The 24,572-nt window shown below is 40.8% G+C and overlaps 8 protein-coding genes across 9 annotated transcripts; 5 read left to right on the forward strand and 3 right to left on the reverse strand.

Annotated features, from left to right (window-relative positions):
* The first annotated feature begins 21 nt into the window (after nt 1–21).
* On the forward strand, nt 22–2,359 carry LOC111600717 (protein arginine N-methyltransferase 5). The gene is made up of 6 exons (XM_023316974.2): nt 22–474; nt 534–978; nt 1,037–1,202; nt 1,265–1,427; nt 1,484–1,995; nt 2,057–2,359. The coding sequence occupies exons 1-6, from the start codon at nt 99–101 to the stop codon at nt 2,207–2,209; spliced, it is 1,815 nt and encodes a 604-aa protein (XP_023172742.2). The 5' UTR covers nt 22–98; the 3' UTR covers nt 2,210–2,359.
* A 457-nt stretch (nt 2,360–2,816) lies between these two features.
* Nucleotides 2,817–8,618, reverse strand: LOC111600715 (kinesin heavy chain). The gene is made up of 4 exons (XM_023316973.2): nt 7,819–8,618; nt 5,595–6,054; nt 3,637–5,525; nt 2,817–3,572 (listed from the first exon to the last, which is right to left on the reverse strand). The coding sequence occupies exons 1-4, from the start codon at nt 7,963–7,965 to the stop codon at nt 3,126–3,128; spliced, it is 2,943 nt and encodes a 980-aa protein (XP_023172741.2). The 5' UTR covers nt 7,966–8,618; the 3' UTR covers nt 2,817–3,125.
* A 260-nt stretch (nt 8,619–8,878) lies between these two features.
* On the forward strand, nt 8,879–13,706 carry LOC111600714. 2 transcript variants are annotated; one of them, XM_023316972.2, is made up of 3 exons: nt 8,879–9,415; nt 9,474–13,131; nt 13,192–13,316. In XM_023316972.2, exons 1-3 carry the CDS (start codon nt 9,065–9,067, stop codon nt 13,233–13,235), a joined length of 4,053 nt encoding a protein of 1,350 aa, XP_023172740.2. In that variant the 5' UTR covers nt 8,879–9,064; the 3' UTR covers nt 13,236–13,316. The 2 variants fall into 2 exon arrangements, with proteins under 2 accessions (XP_023172740.2, XP_023172739.2); XM_023316971.2 differs by having other exon boundaries at nt 8,883–9,415; nt 13,184–13,706.
* Nucleotides 13,707–14,682: 976 nt separating this feature from the next.
* On the reverse strand, nt 14,683–15,057 carry LOC115483370 (protein atonal homolog 7-like). The gene has a single exon (XM_030225079.1). It carries the CDS (start codon nt 15,055–15,057, stop codon nt 14,683–14,685), a length of 375 nt encoding a protein of 124 aa, XP_030080939.1.
* A 25-nt stretch (nt 15,058–15,082) lies between these two features.
* On the forward strand, nt 15,083–17,731 carry LOC115483371. Its single transcript, XM_030225080.1, has 2 exons — nt 15,083–17,156; nt 17,209–17,731. Exons 1-2 carry the CDS (start codon nt 15,083–15,085, stop codon nt 17,667–17,669), a joined length of 2,535 nt encoding a protein of 844 aa, XP_030080940.1. The 3' UTR covers nt 17,670–17,731.
* Nucleotides 17,732–18,707: 976 nt separating this feature from the next.
* LOC111600777 (basic helix-loop-helix transcription factor amos) lies at nt 18,708–19,764 on the reverse strand. The gene is made up of 2 exons (XM_030225081.1): nt 19,120–19,764; nt 18,708–19,050 (listed from the first exon to the last, which is right to left on the reverse strand). Exons 1-2 carry the CDS (start codon nt 19,272–19,274, stop codon nt 18,708–18,710), a joined length of 498 nt encoding a protein of 165 aa, XP_030080941.1. The 5' UTR covers nt 19,275–19,764.
* A 1,917-nt stretch (nt 19,765–21,681) lies between these two features.
* On the forward strand, nt 21,682–22,103 carry LOC111600751. The gene has a single exon (XM_023317029.2). It carries the CDS (start codon nt 21,862–21,864, stop codon nt 22,033–22,035), a length of 174 nt encoding a protein of 57 aa, XP_023172797.1. The 5' UTR covers nt 21,682–21,861; the 3' UTR covers nt 22,036–22,103.
* A 1,844-nt stretch (nt 22,104–23,947) lies between these two features.
* LOC111600725 lies at nt 23,948–24,526 on the forward strand. Its single transcript, XM_030225117.1, has one exon. The coding sequence runs from the start codon at nt 24,117–24,119 to the stop codon at nt 24,441–24,443; it is 327 nt and encodes a 108-aa protein (XP_030080977.1). The 5' UTR covers nt 23,948–24,116; the 3' UTR covers nt 24,444–24,526.
* The last annotated feature ends 46 nt before the right edge of the window (nt 24,527–24,572 follow it).

A 24,572-nucleotide genomic window follows, 5' to 3' on the forward strand; every position in this document is an offset into this window, starting at 1 on the left:
ATTTATATCGTTGGTATTTTATTATCGATATCGTCCATATTTATTAATGTTTTTGTTGTGTACACACTAAAAACCGGCGCACGCTATTTTTGATTAAAATGAATTACTATGTTTGCCTGCATCAGGAAGGAATTAGCAGTATACCTAAAATAATACAAAAAGCCCATGCAAATAACTATAATGTGGTGGCCACCTCGATTAACGCAAATATGCTGCCCATGGATCCATACGAAACGGATCCCACATATCCGGCAACTGTGTTAAATGCCGTCGACTGGAACTCTAAGGTACTTTTCCAAGTATCCGATGTGGATGTGGACTCGCCCAATGCAAAGCTATGTGAATATTCGAAAGCTATGCTGTTGCGCGATGTCACTTGGGCAGAGCACTTACAAAATAATGGAAACATAATGGTACGCCTAAGAGGACCCAAGAATGACAATTTGGCGGAGATTATTAAGTCAAGGACGAAGGGTTTGTTTGCTCTTGATGTATCGTGATATTTCGAACAATTAATGTATTTTATATTTCAGTAAGCTGGTTTATGCATGTGCCCATCACCAATCCCGAATTGTCCACCTTTGAGCATCGTAAAGATGCCACTGAGACAGAGATTGAAGAAGCGCAACAAGTGGATCCTTGGAATTGGTGGAACGAACTACGTTTCGCTATTAAACATAATCCCAAGGTGAAAGTTGTGCTGGAGCTGAGCGACTCCGATCGACCCAGTCGTGAGTGTGTTCGCCGTTGGCTAGGTGAACCCATCGAAGCTATCATCATTCCATCCAGTTTATTTGTTCTGAATCGATCCAATTATTATGTGCTCCATAAGGAATGGCAAGCGATTGTTGGCCACTTCATTTCTGTGAGAGCCAACATAATTATCTCCACAAATACCAATGATAAGGCTATCTCGCAATATGCGGATTATATCAAGAAACTGATCAGCGATCATGGAGATACGCACGATTTAATTAAGTAACCATATAGATCTATTGATTTCTTGTATACAATCTTACATATATAAATATTACAGCTATGAGAACATGTTGGAAATACCGCTGCAGCCGCTGTTCGATAATCTGGATAGCTACACCTATGAAGTCTTCGAAACTGATCCGGTCAAATATAAGTTTTACCAGGATGCCGTACAGCAGTTGCTTTTAGATCGCGTTAGTGAAGAGGAAGCTAAGCGCAAGCTGGTCAGCAAAGAAAACTTGCCACAAACCAAATTTCTTTTAAATTATATATATTTCTTTCACAGACTGTCGTTATGGTTCTTGGAGGTGGGCGTGGTCCATTAGCACGTGCTGTATTCAATGCAGCGGAGATAACGAAACGCAAAGTGCGCGTCTATATTATAGAAAAGAATCCCAGTGCCATACGTACACTGTCTAACATGGTGAAGACATTGTGGTCAAAGAAGGGTAAAACACGAATATAATACTCCTGATATCATAGAGTAATATTTTATGTTTTTCAGACGTTCACATATTCTCCAAGGATATGCGCGACTTCTCGCCTCCGGAATTGGCTGACGTGCTAGTCTCTGAACTGCTGGGTTCATTTGGCGATAACGAGCTGTCACCCGAGTGCCTCGATGGCGCTTTGAAACTACTTAAGCCAGATGGCATTAGCATACCCTGTAAATCAACATCGTATATTAATCCTATTATGTCTGCTGTGCTGCATAATAATGTCTGCCAACTGCCATCCACTGTGCCAGTCTTCAACTGTGGCTATGTGGTGCTGCTTAAGAACATTTACCACATCGATGAGCCGCAAACGTTATTCGAATTTACGCACCCTAATCGGGACCCGAATATTGATAATACACGCCACAAAAAGCTCTCCTTCACAGCTCAAAAGGATTGTGTACTGCATGGCATTGGCGGCTACTTTGATACTGTGCTGTATAAAAATATAACCCTAAGCATTAATCCTGCGACACACACGCAGGGCATGTTCTCCTGGTTTCCTATGTTCTTCCCAACGGTAAGAAGTAGTTAAACTAATTTTTATTGTTAAAAGCCACAATTTTAAATGTATGTTGCAGCAACCGCTAACTATCAAGGCAGGCGAAACAATTTCTATTAAATTCTGGCGCCGCGTGGACACAGAGAAGGTGTGGTACGAATGGCAGCTTTGCGAACCTAAAGAATTCGAGCCACACAATTCGGGTGGCATGGGCTATAATATGCGCTTATAAGCTTTACTGCAATAAACTCTATGGGGAGTCATATAAAAAGGGGGTTAGCCTGAAGCCCTTCGCTGCTTTGGCTGTAAAACATTGTAATTTCGAAATAATGCTACTGTAATAGAAAACACAACACCAAAAGAAATAAGAATCATAAAAACTGTGAGTTTTCCTTAAGTTTATATTTAAAATATTTAGTAAATATGTTTAGATATTAGATACATATATTTATATTATATTGCATAGTATTCTATTCCAAAGCTTCTCAAGTTCGCCAGGCCAATGTGGCTGGTCTCTTTCAGGTCGTTGGCATTCCGCCTTCCCTTGCTACAAATGATTTTAATGCTGAACTGCATTCTGTTGCAAGCTTCTTGACAAAGAATGTCAAACTTGTGTCTTGACCCGTTTCTTTCCCTTTTCTTTACAATTATCTATGCCATCAGCTAAAGTGTAAACTTCAGCAGCAGCCCTCAACCATCCAGGCAAAAGAGCCAATTCCTATCGAGGAGCACTTAAATATACAATAAGGATGATATTTTACAACATTATTATATCTTTATTACACAACTGTAACGGAAAACGAAAAAAAAAATCAAAAACGAGGTGGAAAAAACACTCAAGCATAAATTGTCTGCGACTTTTATTTAAGTTTATATTTGAAAAGTTTATAAATATGCTTATACTTATTTATGTGTCCTTAAATATCTGTGGGGTTTTCTTCTTGTTGTAAAATTTAGTTAATAATTTCCTCTGGTTTACTTTCCTCTCATTTATTTAATTAGTTTTATTTATATATAAAGCGCTGCACATGATCGCAAAACGACATTCTTTAAGCGAAGGCAATTATTTTACGGTTAGGTTATAATAGATTAAAGCGGAGCTAAACTGAAACTTTACGGAAACTGGGCGGCAATATAGGTGTCAGGAGTTAGGAGTTAACAGCGCCAACCTGAGCCAATGTGGCACCACCGGCGGCACCGCCGCCACCGCCGCTGCGTATTGCAATCGCACCCTGGCCAGCCCGAATGGGCTTGGCAATTTGTGCCTGTGGTCCTCGTCGTCCCAAATGCTTTTGCCGCACCGCCTCCTTGATGCGATCCACCTCGTACTGATAACGCTTGCGATCCCGCATCGCACCCTCCTTGGCCTCCTTCAACGCCGTCTCTAATGCCTTCACACGTTCCATTGTTGTGCGCAAACGCTTCTCCAGCTTGGGCAGCTCACAGCGCAGGTCGGCGTTGTCTCTGACCAGCTGTTTGTGCACCTTGGTCAACTGATCGAGATTGTTCTCCAGGAAGGAGATCTTTTGCTTTTGAGCCAATGATCCACCATCCTCTTCGCTCTCCTCGTTCACCACGTTCTTGCGAATGCGTTGCTAGAATTGCAATAATAGAAATTAGGAAAGGTGTATAATGCGAAATAGTTAGACATGATTGTACCTGCAGATCCTGTACGAAGAGTTTGCGCAGATTGTGCAACGTTTGCAGCTCCTTGGCGACGGTGTCCTCCAGACCCTTGAGGTCCTTGCGCGCCTGCTCGCGACGCTCGTTGGTTAATATAATGTCCTGCAATTTGTTCGATTTGTCTGCCTCCTCCTGCTTGAGTTTCTCATAGTCGACGGTCATCTGCTGATGCGCCAGCAACAGCTTCTGATGCACATCCTTCATCTCGTTCATTTCGTGCTGCTTGGCGGTGATCTCATCGCGCAGCTCTGATACCTGTTTAGTGTGCGCTTCGCGCAGCTCATCCATTTGCGAATCGAACATGGAGCGCAGCTCCTCGGCGCGTTGTTTCTCCTCGGCATTTACTGCGGACACATGCTCAGCTGCCTTTAGCTTGGCGCACTCCTCACGCAGTGAGTCGATCTGCTCCTCGAGATTACGCTTCTTGTTCTCGGCCTCGCGCATCGATTCCTGCAGCGACTTCATGCGCGCTTCGTGCTGCGAGATGAGCAAACGATATTCGCCCAGATCCTTTTCATACTCGGAGATCTTTTTGTTGGAATCCACCTGCTGGGTTTCCATGTTGGCGCAGCGTTGCGCAATGTTCTTTGCCTCCGTTTTCATTTTGCTAATGTACAGACGCGCCATGGTGAAGTCCTCCTCCACTTTGGCGGCATCGGTGCCTGCTAGAGCACTCATCTTGAGATCGATTGCGGAATCGCCAGGCGCTATGGCCTGACCAACTTCGCCCAGATCGCGCAGTAGATTGGTTAGCATTTCGGTGATTCGTTTCTTTTGGTGTGTGGACATATCCTTCAGCTGTTGCAGCTCCGTTGATGTGGAATTGAATTGAGTTTTATTTTGTTGAAGTTCTTCGTTGAGGGCATCGATATCCTTGTTCTTGTTGTCGATCTCCTGCGACTTCTGGTCGTAGTTAACGGCCAGCTCCTCCAATGCCTGCAGCACCTCCTTGACCTCCTCCTTGGCCGATTCGTTCTCCTGCTGTATGCGCGCCATCTCCGATTGCAGCGCCTCGTACTCACGTCGGGCATTTGCAATCAGCTCCTCCTGCTCCATGACCTGCTCCTTCAGCTGCTCCGCATACTGGCTCTGCTGATTGATTTCCTCATCCTTGTCATCCAGCTGCTGATAGAGACGTTCGCACTCTGTTGCCAAACGAGCGCGCTCGTCTGCTGCCACCGACGAGGACATGTTGGCAATGGCCGTACGTTGAGCCGCGGCAGCTGCCGCTGCTGCAGCACCAGCTGCTTGTGCAGCGGCCTCCACATCGAGATTGGACGTGCTGGCCTCCATGAGATCCTCCATGTTGATTTGCTCCTCCGCCTTGACCGTTTCGCCGGCGCGCCAACGCGCCAGCTCCAGTTCCAGCTTCTCCACCTTGCCCTTGAGCCGTCCATTCTTTTCCTTCTCCTTTTCGTAGCGACGCTTCCATTCCTCGGCGGTCAGCTCCTCGTTGACACAGACAACATTCTTCACTGTCTTGGCGCGACGACCAAAGTCTAGCGTTGACTTCGTTTCCGATTCGTTAAAGCTAGCCGGCGAGCAACAGATGACAATTGTTGTGCGTGCATTGCCACCTAGCGACTCCTGCAGGATACGCGTTAGCTTGGAGTCACGATACGGTATGTGCGTTTTGTTGCCATCCGCCAGCGCTGATATTACGTTGCCCAGCGCCGATAGCGACTTGTTAATGTTCTTCGCTTCATCCAGAACTGTGCCCTCGGCACCTGTTTTCGAGACCTTTTCTGAACCGGCCAAATCAACCAAATACAGCTTGCCGGATAACTTCTTTTGATTCTCCAGATTCTCCTGCTTTACATTAATAAGGAACACCGAATGCGAACGCGAAGAGTGCTCGTTCATGTCTAAAAAGATTTTAGAGATGTGTTAGACATAATTGAAGAATTAAGATTAAGTTTAAATGATTTACTTACTTGTCACGGCAATGTGACGATTGGATTTGCCCTCCTCGATCACCTCGAACACATCCTCGGGCGAGGAAACAAAACGCTCCGTGGCCCCCTTGACGAAGGGCACTCGATTTTTGTCTTCATGCACGCTCAAATTTACCTTAGAAACATCGAGCAAATCTCTAATCTTGTCCATGTAGATCTCATAGTACGAGACCTTGATGTGAAACTCCAGATTCTCTTCCATGGCGTAGATGTGATTGAAAATGTCGTTAACAATGCGTGGAATGATACCCTGTTTCACCGAATCACCGATGACGCCCTCCATTGTGTGCGTCTTGCCGGAGGATGTTTGACCATAGGCAAATATCGTTCCATTGTAGCCAGCGAGGACATCCGTGACAATCGATTTGGCCGCCTCATTGTACACCTTCTCCTGCGATGCGTTCGGCTTGAAGACTTTGTCAAACAGATAGACTTTACCCTATAAAAAGAATGAAAGAGTACACGAATCTTGTAGCATAGTGTATATTTTTAAATTGTCTCTACCACAGCATGCGCTAGTAGTTCCAAACCCCTTCTTGCTTTCCCCAAAATAAAAGCTGCTTTCAAATCATTTTCAATGCATCACGGATCGTAATTATATGATGAGCAAAGAGGCAGAAGCACAACAAATGAGTGGAACTTGAAAATTAATGAATAACCAAGTAGTAGTGTAAAAGAAAAAGCTAAAAGAGAGCAGTCAGTACGACGAGTATAGAGATATGAATAATAGAAAAAATTCAGCTGGAACCATACGACGTGTCAGTACTCTACAGACAACTTTCAATGAATAGGAAATTAGAGATATATTTTATATTAATTTTTTAATATATTTAAATCATATTTTGATTTGTTACTAACATTTCCTATTACATTTTCAGTAATTTTAAACTATATACAAATTTCTTTAATATTTTGTTATTCACATAATTTCTTATAGCCTCTTAGTTAAACTGTTTTTCACAGCTGTTAATTAATTTCATTCTAAATCCAATCAACTTTTTTTTGCATGTAATTCGATGCCAGTTAGTCAGTGTCTAAACAAATATTTACCGGGAAATGCAAAGTAATACAAACTGGTGAAATATATATACATATATTAACAACAAACATACATAAATATGTTTGTAAAATAGCTTTTCGAGCTATGACTAAGAATTCTAAACAAAAACAAATTCTAATGGACCAAATGATTTGAAAAGCTGATTAACTCTTGCTGCTTGGCGAAGGGCATAAACACACACACACACAAAGGCACGTACACATAGATATTTATTTATATATACTTTTATGTTATATGTATAAGTACAACTAACTTTATCATGGCGGCCATAACTTGAGACAGCTGAACTTTTGGGGCATTAATAATATTCAGTAAAATCGAAAACATGTATATTCATGTTTTTGTTTCTTTTTGCCGACTTGCGTGGCATGACTCACTCGACTGGCAGCAGCTGGTGGCAAGTAGCAAACATTCGAGGGCGATGTTTTGTTTTGGGGCCAAAGCTAACTGAACACACACACACATACAAACAATCCCACACACACACACAGGTATATAGAGTACCTACCTAGTTTTATGTTTGCTAAGTGAAGTTGGGCGTCTAGGTAGAATGTGCATATACATTTATATTGCCATATCAAGTCAAATGGCAATGCAAATTCAAAATAAGATAAAAAAATCAACATGCCCGGCAAAACGCTAGTGGGTGGCACAGGTCACACACACACACTTATACATAAACATAAGCGCCAGGTTGCCACCGTGCGTGGAAAATCAATTGAGCGCCTGCAATTTTGGACATTTAGTGGCAATTGCGGTAACAGTTTTTAAAGTGATTTGGCAACAAAATGAAAAAATTGCACAAGGCACGCGCAAACATTTGGAGCGCTAATTAGTTATAATACATAAGCAGAGCAACAAATATACATATATGAATGTTACTCTCTTTCACTCAGTGGAACTACTACACACATATGTATTTGAATGTGTATGTGCTTTTATACGTGTGTGTGTGCGTGTGTAATTGTGGCGGTAAGGAAAGGCTAATGTACTGCGCTAATGTTAGACAATGTTCGGCATGACGTCACCGCCACAGAACCGCAACGGCACGCAGAAATATGTATATATACATTTAACTATATAGCGTATGCATGTGTGTGTTCGTAATTTAATTGAATTGGCTTTTAAATATTGTTTAATTACCGCTATGGATATGCAATTCTCCTCCGCATTGTTTGGAAACCTGACAACAAACTTTGAGCCGGCCCGCTCCTCGCTGTCATTCAGGGGCCGAAAGCGACAAACCACTTTAATGCTGTCCTCAGCGGGTATTTCACGTTCCGCAGACATTTCAATGCAATTCCGTCACCCACACACTTTTGTACAATACTTGGTAGCTATTGTTGTTGTAGTTGCAGCTAATGTTTTTTTCCAGCCAAGTCGATTTAGCTTGGAGCAGATGCGTCGCAATGTTAGTACGTCAACTTTAACGTTCAGCGCTATTAATCGATGTAATTAAAAATATGAACATTCAAAGCAAATATGAAACACTGAAACAACGACAACGACGATGACGAAGTCACCAGCACTGATTGTGACTTCGATGTACCGTCACACCGCTCTCCGTTTTATTTTCTTTTTTCGCTATCTGCTTGCTTGCTTGTTCTCGCAGCGAAATTGGGGCTCGAAATGCAGAGAAAATTTTTGTGGTTATACCAGACAGCAGTCACAATCTCACAATCAATCGGATGCAAATGTTGTTGTTATTACTGATGTTGCTGCTGTTAATGTAACTGCAGCGGCCCGTATTTGATAATAAGCTCGCTTGTTTGGTGGCCCGGAATGTTTTGCAGCCCGTTAAATGCACTCTCATGCGTTGTGCTTTTAAATTTGTTCCACTTAAATTGTATTTTTTAGCTTCAATATCACGTTGAATAAAAAACTATTTGTTGGATAGATGTTCGATAGATTGTGGCGGTCGGCTGATATATTTTCGATAGATTACACAGGCTGGCAGAAAAAGCGTTGACACTGCTCGTTAGACATAAGTATTCATTTTTAATTATGTGGTCAGCACAAGTATGTTATCTTATGTAAATATGTATTCTTAATTAATTACATATTACCTAAATCATATAAAATGCTTATATTATTTGTTAAAGTTATTTCGTTAACTGAATGTTTTTCGGTACGTATCGACTATCGGTCTTATGAAATTTTCCAACACTTTTAACATTTTTGAATTACCTGCCAAAAGTGCTCGGTGACTTTTAACAGACATTAATTTGTTTTTTAACGTGTTTACAACATATAACATTTGGCATACAAAACTAAAAAATTTGAAATTGTTCAATACGAAATAGACCAGTTACCATAGCCTAAGAAGGGACTATGCTATGGTAAATTGATAGTAAAAAGGCTGGCTAGTTGACAAAATTTTGGTTTAAACATGGTGGCCACCCGTCAGAACCACACGGGTTTCTCAAAAGCCATATTTAAGTTGATACGTCTTTATCGAGCTAATGATTGTCTATGGAATCCCAAGTCATCGAGTTTTAAGAACTCAGAAATGAAAGAAAGAGCCTGGCAACGCATTTCCAAATTTTTCAATTACGGACTAAGCGTCGATGAGGTTAAATTACAAATATTATTGTTACGTCATTATTTTACAACAGAACTTTTGGCTATGAAGCGTTGCAAACTGGGTGGATATACTCATGTCCCGAGGCAATCTTATTTCAAAGAACTACAGTTTCTCAAAGAAGCAATGGGGCCCAGTGTTAATGTTAAGACTACTGAGGTAGGTAATTTAATGGCCTACGTGGCGTGTGTAAAAAAATATGCTATTTGTATTTCAGTCAGAGGCGCAGGATCGAATCAATTGCATCGTTGAGGATGCCTTTCTGTTGAGCAGCAGCGAGAACAGCATCCGCAGCGAACAAGTTGATTTTCAGATCCCTTCATCAAATGAACGTAGAATTATAAATACTGAGCTTCAATTGCTAGAATCAGAATCTGAGAAATTACCTTTGCCTTCGTTTGACAAGAGTGCTAGACAGCTGCAAAGACGATGTCAATCAGGCTGCGATCGTTGGCATCAACAAACCTATCACGATGAGCATGACAATTATATAAGACAACCAAGTAGATCAGCAGATGCAAGTGAACACTATCATAATTGTGGCTATATTGGCACTCAGAGCGTCGATAGTGAATTTTTTAATCAGGCTTTTAGTAATCAATGGGCCTTATCGTATGCCCCGGAAATGTTTGGCAATCATAGTACCTCACTCAATACAAATCTGGGTGCCCAAGCGGTGTATCCAAAAGCTTTTCCAGCCAGAAAAAAAGTGCTCACCGGACGATATAGAAATAAGCCAAAGCAACCAGCTGAGGTATATAACGAGGGCGAGGATTGGCCAAAATATGTTGGACCAAATGTACAATTTAGATGTACTAATGATAATGGTCACAATAAGTATAGAAGTGTCAGTCGTCACAAATCGGGAGTTGAGCAGAGGTATCCAAGTAATAAATGCGCTGGTCTAAATTGTCAAATGGGACAGCCAATTTATCCGGTTGAAAATAATGATTTGACTGGTTATGGGAATTTTCAACAGAATCAATATGAAGTCGATTGTGGTTGTAATACAAATTTAACAAGTCGAAATCCATACGATCCAAATTACAATCAAATGCCAGACAATGCTAATGATCGATTGACTGAAACCGAACTGGGAGTCTATGAGTCCGATATACCACCTCAATGGGAATGCAATGAAAGTAATTGTCCTAATTTAAAATTAAATAATCCAATCAATAGCAACGCGCTTAATCAGAGTCGAAGACGACTGGAAAATGCTCAAGCATCCATAGTATCGCAGGGGACAGAATATCAAAATGGAAGACGACTGACACCAATCATTCGTAGAACCTGTGACGTCGACGATGAATATGGCAACGGACAACATTGCAGTAATCATCCAGAAATGCAAGGTATTGACTGTGAACCGACTGTATTATGTAAAGTTAGAGCGCACGTACCATCTAAATCAACAATTGACTCGATGCAAGTATCTGGGGCATTCGACGATTCTCCAAAAATTATTTACTGTACTGACAGAGACATATTGAACGCTCCCAATGCGATTCAGTGTCCCTTTAAAAAACCGAAACAAGTTCAACAATATGACGATGATAGGCAAATGCAACGAAATGACTCTAAGCAAGAGAGAAACCGGCAAAGTCGATCTCGCGGAATGGAGAATACATCAACACAGAATCGTCAGTCAATGAGCTTTTCAAAGGCCAGGGAGAGTGCTACGGGTAAACAAACGAAATCCCCCAGAAGTAGTTTAAGGAGCAATGTTCAACAGAGTAGCAAATCGAATTATTCTTCGGAAGTGGTACTGGAGGACACTCAGCAAACGAAACTTGATAGAATGTCAGAAAATTCCAGAGGTAGTAGACGTGGTCTTGATAAGCAAAGATCTAGAAATAGTGAGTACGAGAATAGGAGGCAGTCAGTCTTGGAGCGTGAGACCAAACCACAGAACAAACGGATGAGCAGTGATGTGTACGAATCGGAGCATTCGCGAAGAGAACGTGAGAAAATGTGTTCATGCTATAATTGTCATTCGGGCAAAGTTTCCCGAAGCAGTCATAAATATCCAGAAAATAGGCGTTACAGTAGTGCCGAAAAGGACTTCTATAAAAGAGAGGATTACAGAGAAACGCGAGAATATAATCCTGATATGCCTGAGAGGTTGCAGACTAGTCCAAGAAATTCCGACAGACGAAGTGATCATTATAGTCGTGCTAGTGCTCCAATACCTGAGAATTACAGAGATATGCCAGAGTACAATCCTGATATGCCTGACAGGTTGCAATCTGGGCCAAGGAATGTCGATAGACGAAGCGATCAGTATAATTCTGCTAGAGCTTCAATGCCAGAGAATTACAGACAAACGCCTGAGTATAGTCCTTATATGCCTGAGAGATTGCCAACTGGATCAAGGAACTTCGGTAGACAAAGTGATGAGTATGCTCGAGCTGAAGATCGTAGTTCTGAACGTGTAATGAAACATCGAAGCCAATCCCAGGAGAAACATGGAGGAAAGCCCAATTTATGTTGCTATCGTAGTAAATATGATGACAATCAAGTTAAAGAACCAGTATCTACATCTTCCAGATATCGTAATGATATGAATGACGACGAGACGTACAATGCCTGCGTTAAGGAATGCTTATCTAGAAAATATCCAAGCGATGCAGATACTGTAGAAAGACTTGAAGAGGACGAAAACTTCAGAAGAAGTGACAATACGAATCAAGAATATCAGATCGAAGAGGACTATGAAAATCAACAGACAATTCGAACTACCGAGTATATACCTTGTCATTCTGACTGTCCACTTCGCCACGAGTGTATCATATACAAGGATTGTAATACTCAGGAATATCCGGGTGACTATGAAAGTCAACTAAATAATCCAGCTAAATCAGCTTGTCATTCCGAGTGTCCAGTTCGCAAGGAGAGTACCAGATACGAGGATCGTAATAGTCGAAAGAGTTCGACTGAAGAAAAGGTTTTCGAAATTCAGCAGGCGATTCGAGCTAATCCGTCTTGTCACCATGAATGTCCGGTTAGCAAGGAGAGTACCATATCCCAGGATTTTAATAGTCGGAAGAATCCCACTGAAGAAATGGACTTTGAAAATCAGCCGGCAAATTCTGCTGATAAATATTTGGAATGTCACACTGAATGCCCGGCTCGTCAGGAGGGTTTCCGACGTAGTCAGAATAATAGTCAGCTTCAGGATGCATCTCCAACATATCAAAATGATGAGAGAGTCTTAGATAAAACTTACGAAAGTGATAATCAAAATAACTATGAGGAACTGGAAAGTTTTTGTGAGCAAGGCCAGCTATCCGAAAATGACCAGTGCAAAGTGGAGCAAACTAAAGATGACGACAATGTTAAAGCGGTTAAGGATTGTATACCAGAAAGATTCACCGACCAACAAATCGCTTTGGAGAACATGCTAGATTGCGAATGTCCAACAGACGAGGATGACTTACAGATGCTGATTACCAAAAATACACAAGAAACTGAAGCGGCTAAGGGGGAGAACACAGCCAACCTGCGCGAGGCATCCGTTGAGACGGACATTGATATGTCTCTGCATGATAGAAATAATCCACAAAAAGGAATTGCTTGTCAATGCTCCGTAGGAGGCATAGGAACGACTGCGGTGCCTCAGAAAGGGTTGCGGGAGCAATCTGCCAAATTAATTGAGGATAATGAGTCCACTCTTAAGCCCAGGCCACCAAAGGTGAACAGAAAAAAAATCTGCTCATGCAAGCCGCCTGTTTTATATAAAAAGAAATGTAACAAAGCGCCGGCTTGTCCGATCAAAATCGATAATGTTAAACTGAGATCGTCCTCACCGGTAGGTACGAAATCTCGTTCGTCTAGCAAACGACATAATCGAGTGGAGGATGATAACATAAACAGTAAGTTGAAACATAATTAAAGTCATCTTATTTGATCAGCCACATTACCTAGAATTACAGGGCCGAGGCAGCTTACGCCGCAATCATATTTTCGGAATACATAACGGCGGCATAAACCTTGATCTAGGCAACGAGCATGCCGGCTATAAGATACAGGAACAGACAGTGACATCCCAGCAATGCGAAGGCATGTCCATAATATGCTCGTTTGAAGTGCCATCCGAATTAGCCGAAAAGACAATTGATATGCTGAATAATCACATTGCAAACGCACCGCGATCCGATGTTAAGATTACATGCTCACATAAAAGCTTGTCAGGAGAAAAACCAACGAAGAAATGCGTATCTAAGTGTTCTGCTGCTTTGGTGTGCAACCCAACCAATCGATATAGCAGCAATCCGTTCCTAAGGGCCAATTGCACGGCTTCCAAAGGCAACATAATTGTATTGCATCCTCCGACCCAAGGCTTTCGGCCCTCAAAGTATTCGTTCAGCATGAAGGATGAACAGTGACAATTGCCAAGCAGCAAAGCTGTATAGCTATATATTCGTCACCAATGCCAACCAGATCGAAACAACACCAATAATGTAATAACTGAGCCAATCCAAGCCTAATCTAAACATAGCCCCAGTTCCTTTACACATAACACACCAGCAACCAAAGCTTCCATAAAATGTCATTCAACAACTAAAAACTCAACTGCTGTGGGCTGTTTTGTGTGTGAGCAAGGAAGCAGAGGGATATATTTGCAGTACCCTAGTGTTAAGCCCGTTTTAGGGGCGTTACGCATCAGTGCTATATGAGCACACCATTCACTTACTCTTCAGTCAGGGAGTTTTGGCCCAAAACTTATTGTTTTCCTATCAATGAAGTTTTTCATTCTTCCAATTAATTTATGAGTATTTGCCGAAGGCATTGAAGCGTAACCATCTAATTGATTTTTTATGTAGCTATGGTACTTGAGAGCGAAAAAAGCTTCGACTCTGAATTTATAGAGTTCTTAAAAACTGCCTCAGTATAGGTGATTGAAGAGAGGGAGATGTACATCTTCGAAGTTATCATTATGGTATACCTATCATACTTTGAAGTAGAATATATATTATGCAGATCTTCATATATTTGCTTTATGTCCGAGCGAATTGAAGTATATTTAATACAGATCATATAGAATATCCTTTATATTTATATAGAATGAATGTACGAAGTATAAATTAAACGGATAGATTGGCTTGCTTTACAGAGCTTTAACTTTATACTTCTGAGTATATCAAAGAATAGCTTATATATAACCTGATACATATTTAAATATATAGTATCGCATATCATATATCACATAGCTCTCCCATTGTTCTTATGCTGCTCTCATATAAGAAAGTAATTTCCACAACTTGGAAAAAATACTCAACTGCACACATTTAGTTTTCATTTTTACCATTTATTTATTTAGTACAATATCATTTATTATAATGCTAATAGTTAGAAGAGAAATCACAAACCTTAAATCTTAGATTCAATTTAAACGCTTCATAGAACTAAATATGAATCGAGTATCAATTGGGAGATGTCAGCTCGAAGCTGCTTTCACTGCCGCCGAAGATCGTATAGTCAGCGGCATCCACATCCTCGCCATTGTTGTCCAACAGATCGCATAAGGCCAAGATGTATGATTGGGCCATTTGTAGGGTCTCGAACTTGGATAGCTTTTGATCGATCGACGGCGCTGGCACCACCTCACGCAGTCGATCGAAGGCCTCGTTTAAGCCGTTCATGCGCTTGCGTTCGCGTGCATTGGCTGCCTGCCGGCGACGCTTCTGCACGGTGGGACTGAGGATCAAGGCACTGGAATCGGATAAGCGACGTGTCTCCAGCTTGCGCTTCTTCAATGGCTGCTCACTCTCCACGCTCCATGCCACACTCGCCGGCATGGCAAGCGCATCATTGTAGTTGGGAATGTCAGAAAATTCCAGAGGTAGTAGACGTGGTCTTGATAAGCAAAGATCTAGAAATAGTGAGTACGAGAATAGGAGGCAGTCAGTCTTGGAGCGTGAGACCAAACCACAGAACAAACGGATGAGCAGTGATGTGTACGAATCGGAGCATTCGCGAAGAGAACGTGAGAAAATGTGTTCATGCTATAATTGTCATTCGGGCAAAGTTTCCCGAAGCAGTCATAAATATCCAGAAAATAGGCGTTACAGTAGTGCCGAAAAGGACTTCTATAAAAGAGAGGATTACAGAGAAACGCGAGAATATAATCCTGATATGCCTGAGAGGTTGCAGACTAGTCCAAGAAATTCCGACAGACGAAGTGATCATTATAGTCGTGCTAGTGCTCCAATACCTGAGAATTACAGAGATATGCCAGAGTACAATCCTGATATGCCTGACAGGTTGCAATCTGGGCCAAGGAATGTCGATAGACGAAGCGATCAGTATAATTCTGCTAGAGCTTCAATGCCAGAGAATTACAGACAAACGCCTGAGTATAGTCCTTATATGCCTGAGAGATTGCCAACTGGATCAAGGAACTTCGGTAGACAAAGTGATGAGTATGCTCGAGCTGAAGATCGTAGTTCTGAACGTGTAATGAAACATCGAAGCCAATCCCAGGAGAAACATGGAGGAAAGCCCAATTTATGTTGCTATCGTAGTAAATATGATGACAATCAAGTTAAAGAACCAGTATCTACATCTTCCAGATATCGTAATGATATGAATGACGACGAGACGTACAATGCCTGCGTTAAGGAATGCTTATCTAGAAAATATCCAAGCGATGCAGATACTGTAGAAAGACTTGAAGAGGACGAAAACTTCAGAAGAAGTGACAATACGAATCAAGAATATCAGATCGAAGAGGACTATGAAAATCAACAGACAATTCGAACTACCGAGTATATACCTTGTCATTCTGACTGTCCACTTCGCCACGAGTGTATCATATACAAGGATTGTAATACTCAGGAATATCCGGGTGACTATGAAAGTCAACTAAATAATCCAGCTAAATCAGCTTGTCATTCCGAGTGTCCAGTTCGCAAGGAGAGTACCAGATACGAGGATCGTAATAGTCGAAAGAGTTCGACTGAAGAAAAGGTTTTCGAAATTCAGCAGGCGATTCGAGCTAATCCGTCTTGTCACCATGAATGTCCGGTTAGCAAGGAGAGTACCATATCCCAGGATTTTAATAGTCGGAAGAATCCCACTGAAGAAATGGACTTTGAAAATCAGCCGGCAAATTCTGCTGATAAATATTTGGAATGTCACACTGAATGCCCGGCTCGTCAGGAGGGTTTCCGACGTAGTCAGAATAATAGTCAGCTTCAGGATGCATCTCCAACATATCAAAATGATGAGAGAGTCTTAGATAAAACTTACGAAAGTGATAATCAAAATAACTATGAGGAACTGGAAAGTTTTTGTGAGCAAGGCCAGCTATCCGAAAATGACCAGTGCAAAGTGGAGCAAACTAAAGATGACGACAATGTTAAAGCGGTTAAGGATTGTATACCAGAAAGATTCACCGACCAACAAATCGCTTTGGAGAACATGCTAGATTGCGAATGTCCAACAGACGAGGATGACTTACAGATGCTGATTACCAAAAATACACAAGAAACTGAAGCGGCTAAGGGGGAGAACACAGCCAACCTGCGCGAGGCATCCGTTGAGACGGACATTGATATGTCTCTGCATGATAGAAATAATCCACAAAAAGGAATTGCTTGTCAATGCTCCGTAGGAGGCATAGGAACGACTGCGGTGCCTCAGAAAGGGTTGCGGGAGCAATCTGCCAAATTAATTGAGGATAATGAGTCCACTCTTAAGCCCAGGCCACCAAAGGTGAACAGAAAAAAAATCTGCTCATGCAAGCCGCCTGTTTTATATAAAAAGAAATGTAACAAAGCGCCGGCTTGTCCGATCAAAATCGATAATGTTAAACTGAGATCGTCCTCACCGGTAGGTACGAAATCTCGTTCGTCTAGCAAACGACATAATCGAGTGGAGGATGATAACATAAACAGTAAGTTGAAACATAATTAAAGTCATCTTATTTGATCAGCCACATTACCTAGAATTACAGGGCCGAGGCAGCTTACGCCGCAATCATATTTTCGGAATACATAACGGCGGCATAAACCTTGATCTAGGCAACGAGCATGCCGGCTATAAGATACAGGAACAGACAGTGACATCCCAGCAATGCGAAGGCATGTCCATAATATGCTCGTTTGAAGTGCCATCCGAATTAGCCGAAAAGACAATTGATATGCTGAATAATCACATTGCAAACGCACCGCGATCCGATGTTAAGATTACATGCTCACATAAAAGCTTGTCAGGAGAAAAACCAACGAAGAAATGCGTATCTAAGTGTTCTGCTGCTTTGGTGTGCAACCCAACCAATCGATATAGCAGCAATCCGTTCCTAAGGGCCAATTGCACGGCTTCCAAAGGCAACATAATTGTATTGCATCCTCCGACCCAAGGCTTTCGGCCCTCAAAGTATTCGTTCAGCATGAAGGATGAACAGTGACAATTGCCAAGCAGCAAAGCTGTATAGCTATATATTCGTCACCAATGCCAACCAGATCGAAACAACACCAATAATGTAATAACTGAGCCAATCCAAGCCTAATCTAAACATAGCCCCAGTTCCTTTACACATAACACACCAGCAACCAAAGCTTCCATAAAATGTCATTCAACAACTAAAAACTCAACTGCTGTGGGCTGTTTTGTGTGTGAGCAAGGAAGCAGAGGGATATATTTGCAGTACCCTAGTGTTAAGCCCGTTTTAGGGGCGTTACGCATCAGTGCTATATGAGCACACCATTCACTTACTCTTCAGTCAGGGAGTTTTGGCCCAAAACTTATTGTTTTCCTATCAATGAAGTTTTTCATTCTTCCAATTAATTTATGAGTATTTGCCGAAGGCATTGAAGCGTAACCATCTAATTGATTTTTTATGTAGCTATGGTACTTGAGAGCGAAAAAAGCTTCGACTCTGAATTTATAGAGTTCTTAAAAACTGCCTCAGTATAGGTGATTGAAGAGAGGGAGATGTACATCTTCGAAGTTATCATTATGGTATACCTATCATACTTTGAAGTAGAATATATATTATGCAGATCTTCATATATTTGCTTTATGTCCGAGCGAATTGAAGTATATTTAATACAGATCATATAGAATATCCTTTATATTTATATAGAATGAATGTACGAAGTATAAATTAAACGGATAGATTGGCTTGCTTTACAGAGCTTTAACTTTATACTTCTGAGTATATCAAAGAATAGCTTATATATAACCTGATACATATTTAAATATATAGTATCGCATATCATATATCACATAGCTCTCCCATTGTTCTTATGCTGCTCTCATATAAGAAAGTAATTTCCACAACTTGGAAAAAATACTCAACTGCACACATTTAGTTTTCATTTTTACCATTTATTTATTTAGTACAATATCATTTATTATAATGCTAATAGTTAGAAGAGAAATCACAAACCTTAAATCTTAGATTCAATTTAAACGCTTCATAGAACTAAATATGAATCGAGTATCAATTGGGAGATGTCAGCTCGAAGCTGCTTTCACTGCCGCCGAAGATCGTATAGTCAGCGGCATCCACATCCTCGCCATTGTTGTCCAACAGATCGCATAAGGCCAAGATGTATGATTGGGCCATTTGTAGGGTCTCGAACTTGGATAGCTTTTGATCGATCGACGGCGCTGGCACCACCTCACGCAGTCGATCGAAGGCCTCGTTTAAGCCGTTCATGCGCTTGCGTTCGCGTGCATTGGCTGCCTGCCGGCGACGCTTCTGCACGGTGGGACTGAGGATCAAGGCACTGGAATCGGATAAGCGACGTGTCTCCAGCTTGCGCTTCTTCAATGGCTGCTCACTCTCCACGCTCCATGCCACACTCGCCGGCATGGCAAGCGCATCATTGTAGTTGGGAATCGACGTCAGCTGCTGCTGCTGTTGTTGGTGTTGGTGTTGCTCCAGGAACTGCCAATCGGGCGTGAGGTAGCTGAGCTGGTTAAATGGCTGCGTTAGATTGTAGTTAGGACTGCCGAGGTACTGTGAGGAGCTGTTGTCCTCCTCCGATGAGTAGTAGCGGCTCATGGTGTGTGTTTGACTGGACGGCTCGAGTGCTGAGCCGCAACTGCTGCTGCTGCTGCTGCCACTGAGACGCGCGTGTGGCACGAGCTGCTGTCAGGCTGGCAAAGCCACCCTTTGGGCTAGTTGTATAAATATTTTTACCGCCGCATTGACCAAGTTTGAGGCAAGCAAATGACCCCTTGCCCAGTCAGTCAGCCAGGCAGCAAGGATCTTCATCATTAACATATCAAGGATCATCAACAGGGGCGGCTCTCTCGCTCTTGTCAGTTTGGGGGTTAGAAGTGCGCTCGCTCTCACTCTCTCTCTCTCTCTCTTTCCGTCTCTCGCTCGCACCCGCCTACTACTTTGACCTTTGCTGCTCCCCTCTCGCCTTGGCACGCGTCATAGCTTGCCAAATTGCCGCTATCATGGCATCTGATCTCTTTTTCTATAATTTGTGACTTTCACGCTCAACAGCACACACTGAGCAGAGCGAGCGAGAGGGAGGGAGGATGAGCTACCGTCTGACTCGACTCGGACTCGGAGTCGGACTCGAGCTCGACTCGTTGACTGGCTGACTGGCTGGCTGTGGCACATCAATTAACTCGCTGTTGAATTTCTTTAGTGCCTCCCCGTCTACTGACCATATGTTGCAGCGCAATGCAACCGACACCATATGGCCAGCACCAAGGCGAGCTCGCTCTCTCGCCTGGAGTGTTTAGTAAATGTCCTTTGGATTACCTTTTGTGTTGCCTTCTGTATTTTTACTGTTTGGCTCGACACGCGACTATTGTTGCGCTAGTCTCACAAATTGCGACTTAAGCATTAGGCTTAAAGCATTAATCTCTTCGAATGCAAGCTTAGAGATTTGTATAATTTGTATATTAAATAAAATGCTTCCAGTTTTTAATATACATTTTTTCTAGATTAAAATTAGATTATCAAGACTTTAGTTGTGTCAATAGTTCAAACGTATATCTATATAGATTCAGCAGCAAACTGTCGCATGTGGCTGAAATCTTGAGCAAAATAAGGATTCTTCAGTCGACTGCCAACTACTGCAAAGTACTTATTCTCAGTTTTACAATAGTTAATATATTTTTGGTAAATCTCAAAGTTTCTTCGTTTTGAAAAATTTGCAGCTCTAGCTTCTAAACCTTGAAAAATGTCAGTGTTTGCCAGGGTCAGCCACGGAAAATGCAATCTGTTCAGCAGGCCAGGAGTTTGCCTTGTGGAAGGATTAGTTTTTATTGAAATTAATCGAACTCTGAAACAATTTTCTTTGGCTCGATATGACAACCTTTTGCCTTGACTATGACCTACGGAAGGTATATTCTTGAGTTGACTCAACAGCCGAGTCGCCTTAGCCTTGTGCATCTCTTTGTTTGTTCTATAAAAGACTGGAGTTCAAGACTTGAAACGCTAAGCATAGATAGTCTATAGATCCTATATCACATTGAGCTTAAGTTTATTTGATTTGCTGCATTCATGTAATTTTTCTATACAATAAATTTAGTCTATGTTAAAAAACTGATATATATTTATATATTATTTTTTAAAATTTCATTGAAATATGCGCTAATTATACTGAAAATAGAGCATGTGATAGATATCTTAATAGTTTTTAAATTTATTATTTATTTATTTATTATTATTTTTTTATCAATTATTTTTGTAAGACAATAATTTAAAAAAACATAATATAATTTAAAAAAATATTGAAATCTCATACTTAGTATATTTTTTTTATGTTAAAGAATAAAAATATAATTTTTTTCCCATGTGAAAACACTTTCGTGTCAAACTGTATTTTCATATACCAGAAGCGCAATATCATTAGACACTAGACAATATTTGCTTAAATATTGTTAGACAGTTGCTAGACTTAAGGCACTGGCTAGTTAAGCTTTATAGCTAATTTGCCTTATTAGAATAAAATTTATTAAAGATATATAATTATATATATCTTTATATATATATATCTATAAATACATCTAATTATATATATTTTTCAATATCTACAAATCTCAAGTCAAACATATATAACAAATCGGATGGCGCTTTAAAGCCAGCTGCATAGACTGTACTCAATGAAGGCATAAGGTATATAGTTAATGAATGTGACCTATATATGGGACTGAAGCACTCAAAAAGCTGCCTCTATCGTTATAAATGCATCTTCATTAAATTAGAGAACAGGATGTGAGGCCCAAAACGTTGGCTGTGGGTGGCCTGCCAAATGCACACAGCATGAGAGAGGCAGAGGGAGAGATAGAAACAGACATAGAGAGAGAGAGAGAGCATTGCTGCTGCGCATGCACCATCCATTCGTGAGCTATGTGGATGCCACAATTCGGCACAATTGTTTTGTAGAGAAAATTGAGGAACGAGAACGAGAACGCGACTTCGTGGAGCAGCAGCAGCAACAGGACTGAAAACCGAGCCTCAAAAAGGTTGTCGAAGTGTTTGCATTGCGAATAGTTGACAACATAAACATTGTCGATGCAACGCTGCAAGCGTTAAAAAGCCAAACGTAAATTCACGCGGATAAAAGTGAAATTTTTTGCCAAAGACATTTTTCCCACCCGGAGATTGCCAAGAAGTTGTGAAAATGTGCTTGTATTTGGGCGTTGTGGAGCATTTGGTGGATGTGGTGGCATATTGTGTCTGCCGGATGCTGGAGCTAACTCTGTTCGCCTTGATGATGATGTGCAACACGGCCAAAGCCAAGCTGAGCAGCAGCAACAACGGCAACAACAACGAGCTGGTCCTGATGCAACAATGACCCAGGTTCACATTCGGACTCCATGTCCACTGCACTGGCCAGTGCAGGGAGGCCGAGCGACGTTGGGGCGTGGGCAATGTCTGAGTACTTGAATCTATAACTCCGTATAATTTTGATGTACTTTTTTGGCTATATATATAAATAAATTTCAACTTATATGCGTGTATTAATTGATGTGTTTGCGTCTCGCTTGCACAGTGGTTCAAGATTCTGTGAGTGGGAAGCTGAAGTGTTTGGTTTTTGTGAACAGCAAATGGAAATCAATTTTATATCGAAAAGCAGTTAAAAATATTTTAAAAAAGGTTGAAAATGTTTTTGATTTTAGAAAAATCTTTTATTTTTTTATTTATTAAAAAATCTTTAGGTTTTAGAAAAATCTTTTATTTTTTTATTTATTAAAAAATCTTTAGGTTTTAGAAAAATCTTTTATTTTTTTATTTATTAAAAAATCTTTAGGTTTTAGAAAAATCCTTTATTTTTTTATTTATTAAAAAAATTTTAGGTTTTAGAAAAATCTTTTCTTTTTTTATTTATTAAAAATCTCTAGAATCATTTTCTTGCTCTTTGATTATAGCTGATAAGAATGGCTTCATATTTAGAAAAGCTATATATTTATATATGGTAATTGGTACATAAGCATATCTCTCTACACGAAATTTGATAGAGTTATATTTATATAGTCAATGTCTAGGGCATATATGCTCGTTATAACAACAAAAATATATATACACCCATTGGGGCAAAGGAACTAAGACTTAATCAACTACAGTTTTAGTGAGCGAGCGCCATTACTTAATAGTTAAATTACACCCACTTGAGACTTATCTACAAATGGTTCAACTATTTTTGGACTAGGAACGAGTATTATGCAGTCAGTGCTGCCCGACTGCACCACTCTTACCTGTTATATATCAAAAATATAACTTGAAATTAAGTGCTTAAGTTACACACAGAGACAGAAAGTGAATCCTTTTGTTTTTTAGCACAGTATCTATGCAATCTGACCCATTGTATGTTGTAGCCATAACTTAGAGTTCGCCTAGGGCAAGGAGTTGCCTATTTACATTGCGTACTATTTGTTATTTGTGCTGCTGTGTGTGTATCCCAGTGTCTCAGCCATTTATTGTGCTTATTAACATTGGGGACCCTAAAGCAGCAACCCATTTACATGATGATAAAGTATCGACTAGGGGCTTACACATGTACCAATTTATTTATTTTGTTCTGCTTTTCGGCGCCTGCAAATATGCTACATTTTATTAGTCTCCCGCTCTCCCTCTCTTCCTCTCTCTCTCTTTCTCTGCTGATTGTATTCAAATATGCTGCACGTTGTTACTTGTCTCTCTCTTTCTGTATCCTCCCTCTCTCCCTAACACTCTCGCTCTCAAACCAATTCAAGCTCCAATTATATGCCCTGTTCTATGGTCTCTATTACAATTTCAGTCTCTCTCTCTCTCTCTTCACTTATATTTATGTAGTTGTTTACGTTGTTCTTGGCTTCTGGCGTCGCTTACGCATAAATTTATTGAAATTTTACGAAAGTTTATTGCACACGCAAAGCATCTAATGGCCCATTATTATTAGTATTATCATCGTTGTGGGTTAGATTAATTTGCAAGCCCCAATCATAGCATAGATAAGCAGCTTTTGCTTGCATAACATAGATAAGGCTTAACTCTATTTATTAGCTTGTTGACATAGAATTTTATGAGCATGAATTTGCTTAGATTTCCTTAAAAGTAAATTTGAGGTAAATCAATCAAAGAGAGAATAAGTCTCTCAACTTGAAGATACTTTGCCTCATGTAAAGTTTGCCTCTATAGACTTTGACAATTTTTGACTAATGAAAACACTCCACAGGCTGCTGTTTTAAAAATGTTAAAGGCACTTAGCAAAGCTATTCAAAATACAAAACATTTTCTAGGTCATTCACATTCTTGCCTTAAGCAAAACTAATCTAGCCACTTATTTTAAAAATTCTTATAAGTCACAGTATCGTTTTAGTTTGGCATTATAGGTCAGAGTTAGAGAGCGGCAAAAGCAAACCTTTTTATGTAAATTTAACAAAATTCAGCGCAATTATGGACGTGATCGATAAGACGCAGGAGAAACCAATTATTTCTGAAACTATCGGTACGCAGGAGTTGAGCGGCAGAGCGGAGTCGCCGACAACGTCGCAAACGGAGCTCAAGGAGCAGCCAGTCGTCTACGACTATATGAAATACCCGAAAAAGAAGGGTCGAGTTCTGCACAACCACAACCACAATCGGCTCAAGATGAAGAAGAGCGTCTCCTTCAAGTGTGTCGTGGATCTGGTGACCTTCACCGACGATTGGAAAATGCAAACGAGCCAAAGCAGTCTGCGCACCGAGGACCAGCAGGTGCGTCTCAAACAGCACCACGTATGACGATGTAACCCATATCTATATATGTACACATCTATATAGAGAGGAATGTGTACAAATTTGAGACGGAACTTTTGATCATAATCGATTTATATGAATTGCACATAATTTGTATATGTATTTTGTTAATTT

Source organism: Drosophila hydei, unplaced genomic scaffold (assembly GCF_003285905.1).
Source record: "Drosophila hydei strain 15085-1641.00,03,60 unplaced genomic scaffold, DhydRS2 tig00008122-arrow-pilon, whole genome shotgun sequence".
Classification (NCBI taxonomy): Eukaryota; Metazoa; Arthropoda; class Insecta; order Diptera; family Drosophilidae; genus Drosophila; species Drosophila hydei.

Coding starts and splice junctions, on each gene's coding strand:
- LOC111600717 (XM_023316974.2), top strand. CDS start 99: ATGAATTACTATGTTTGCCTGCATCAGGAAGGAATTAGCAGTATACCT. Junction 475..533: donor TATTAAGTCAAGGACGAAGG/GTTTGTTTGCTC, acceptor TTTATATTTCAG/TAAGCTGGTTTATGCATGTG. Junction 979..1,036: donor GATACGCACGATTTAATTAA/GTAACCATATAG, acceptor TAAATATTACAG/CTATGAGAACATGTTGGAAA.
- LOC111600715 (XM_023316973.2), bottom strand. CDS start 7,965: ATGTCTGCGGAACGTGAAATACCCGCTGAGGACAGCATTAAAGTGGTT. Junction 6,055..7,818: donor AGAATTGCATATCCATAGCG/GTAATTAAACAA, acceptor TTCTTTTTATAG/GGTAAAGTCTATCTGTTTGA. Junction 5,526..5,594: donor TCGTCACATTGCCGTGACAA/GTAAGTAAATCA, acceptor AAATCTTTTTAG/ACATGAACGAGCACTCTTCG.
- LOC111600714 (XM_023316971.2), top strand. CDS start 9,065: ATGGTGGCCACCCGTCAGAACCACACGGGTTTCTCAAAAGCCATATTT. Junction 9,416..9,473: donor TTAATGTTAAGACTACTGAG/GTAGGTAATTTA, acceptor TTTGTATTTCAG/TCAGAGGCGCAGGATCGAAT. Junction 13,132..13,183: donor GGAGGATGATAACATAAACA/GTAAGTTGAAAC, acceptor CACATTACCTAG/AATTACAGGGCCGAGGCAGC.
- LOC115483370 (XM_030225079.1), bottom strand. CDS start 15,057: ATGCCGGCGAGTGTGGCATGGAGCGTGGAGAGTGAGCAGCCATTGAAG.
- LOC115483371 (XM_030225080.1), top strand. CDS start 15,083: ATGTCAGAAAATTCCAGAGGTAGTAGACGTGGTCTTGATAAGCAAAGA. Junction 17,157..17,208: donor GGAGGATGATAACATAAACA/GTAAGTTGAAAC, acceptor CACATTACCTAG/AATTACAGGGCCGAGGCAGC.
- LOC111600777 (XM_030225081.1), bottom strand. CDS start 19,274: ATGAGCCGCTACTACTCATCGGAGGAGGACAACAGCTCCTCACAGTAC. Junction 19,051..19,119: donor CACCAACAACAGCAGCAGCA/GCTGACGTCGAT, acceptor GAGCGTGGAGAG/TGAGCAGCCATTGAAGAAGC.
- LOC111600751 (XM_023317029.2), top strand. CDS start 21,862: ATGTGCTTGTATTTGGGCGTTGTGGAGCATTTGGTGGATGTGGTGGCA.
- LOC111600725 (XM_030225117.1), top strand. CDS start 24,117: ATGGACGTGATCGATAAGACGCAGGAGAAACCAATTATTTCTGAAACT.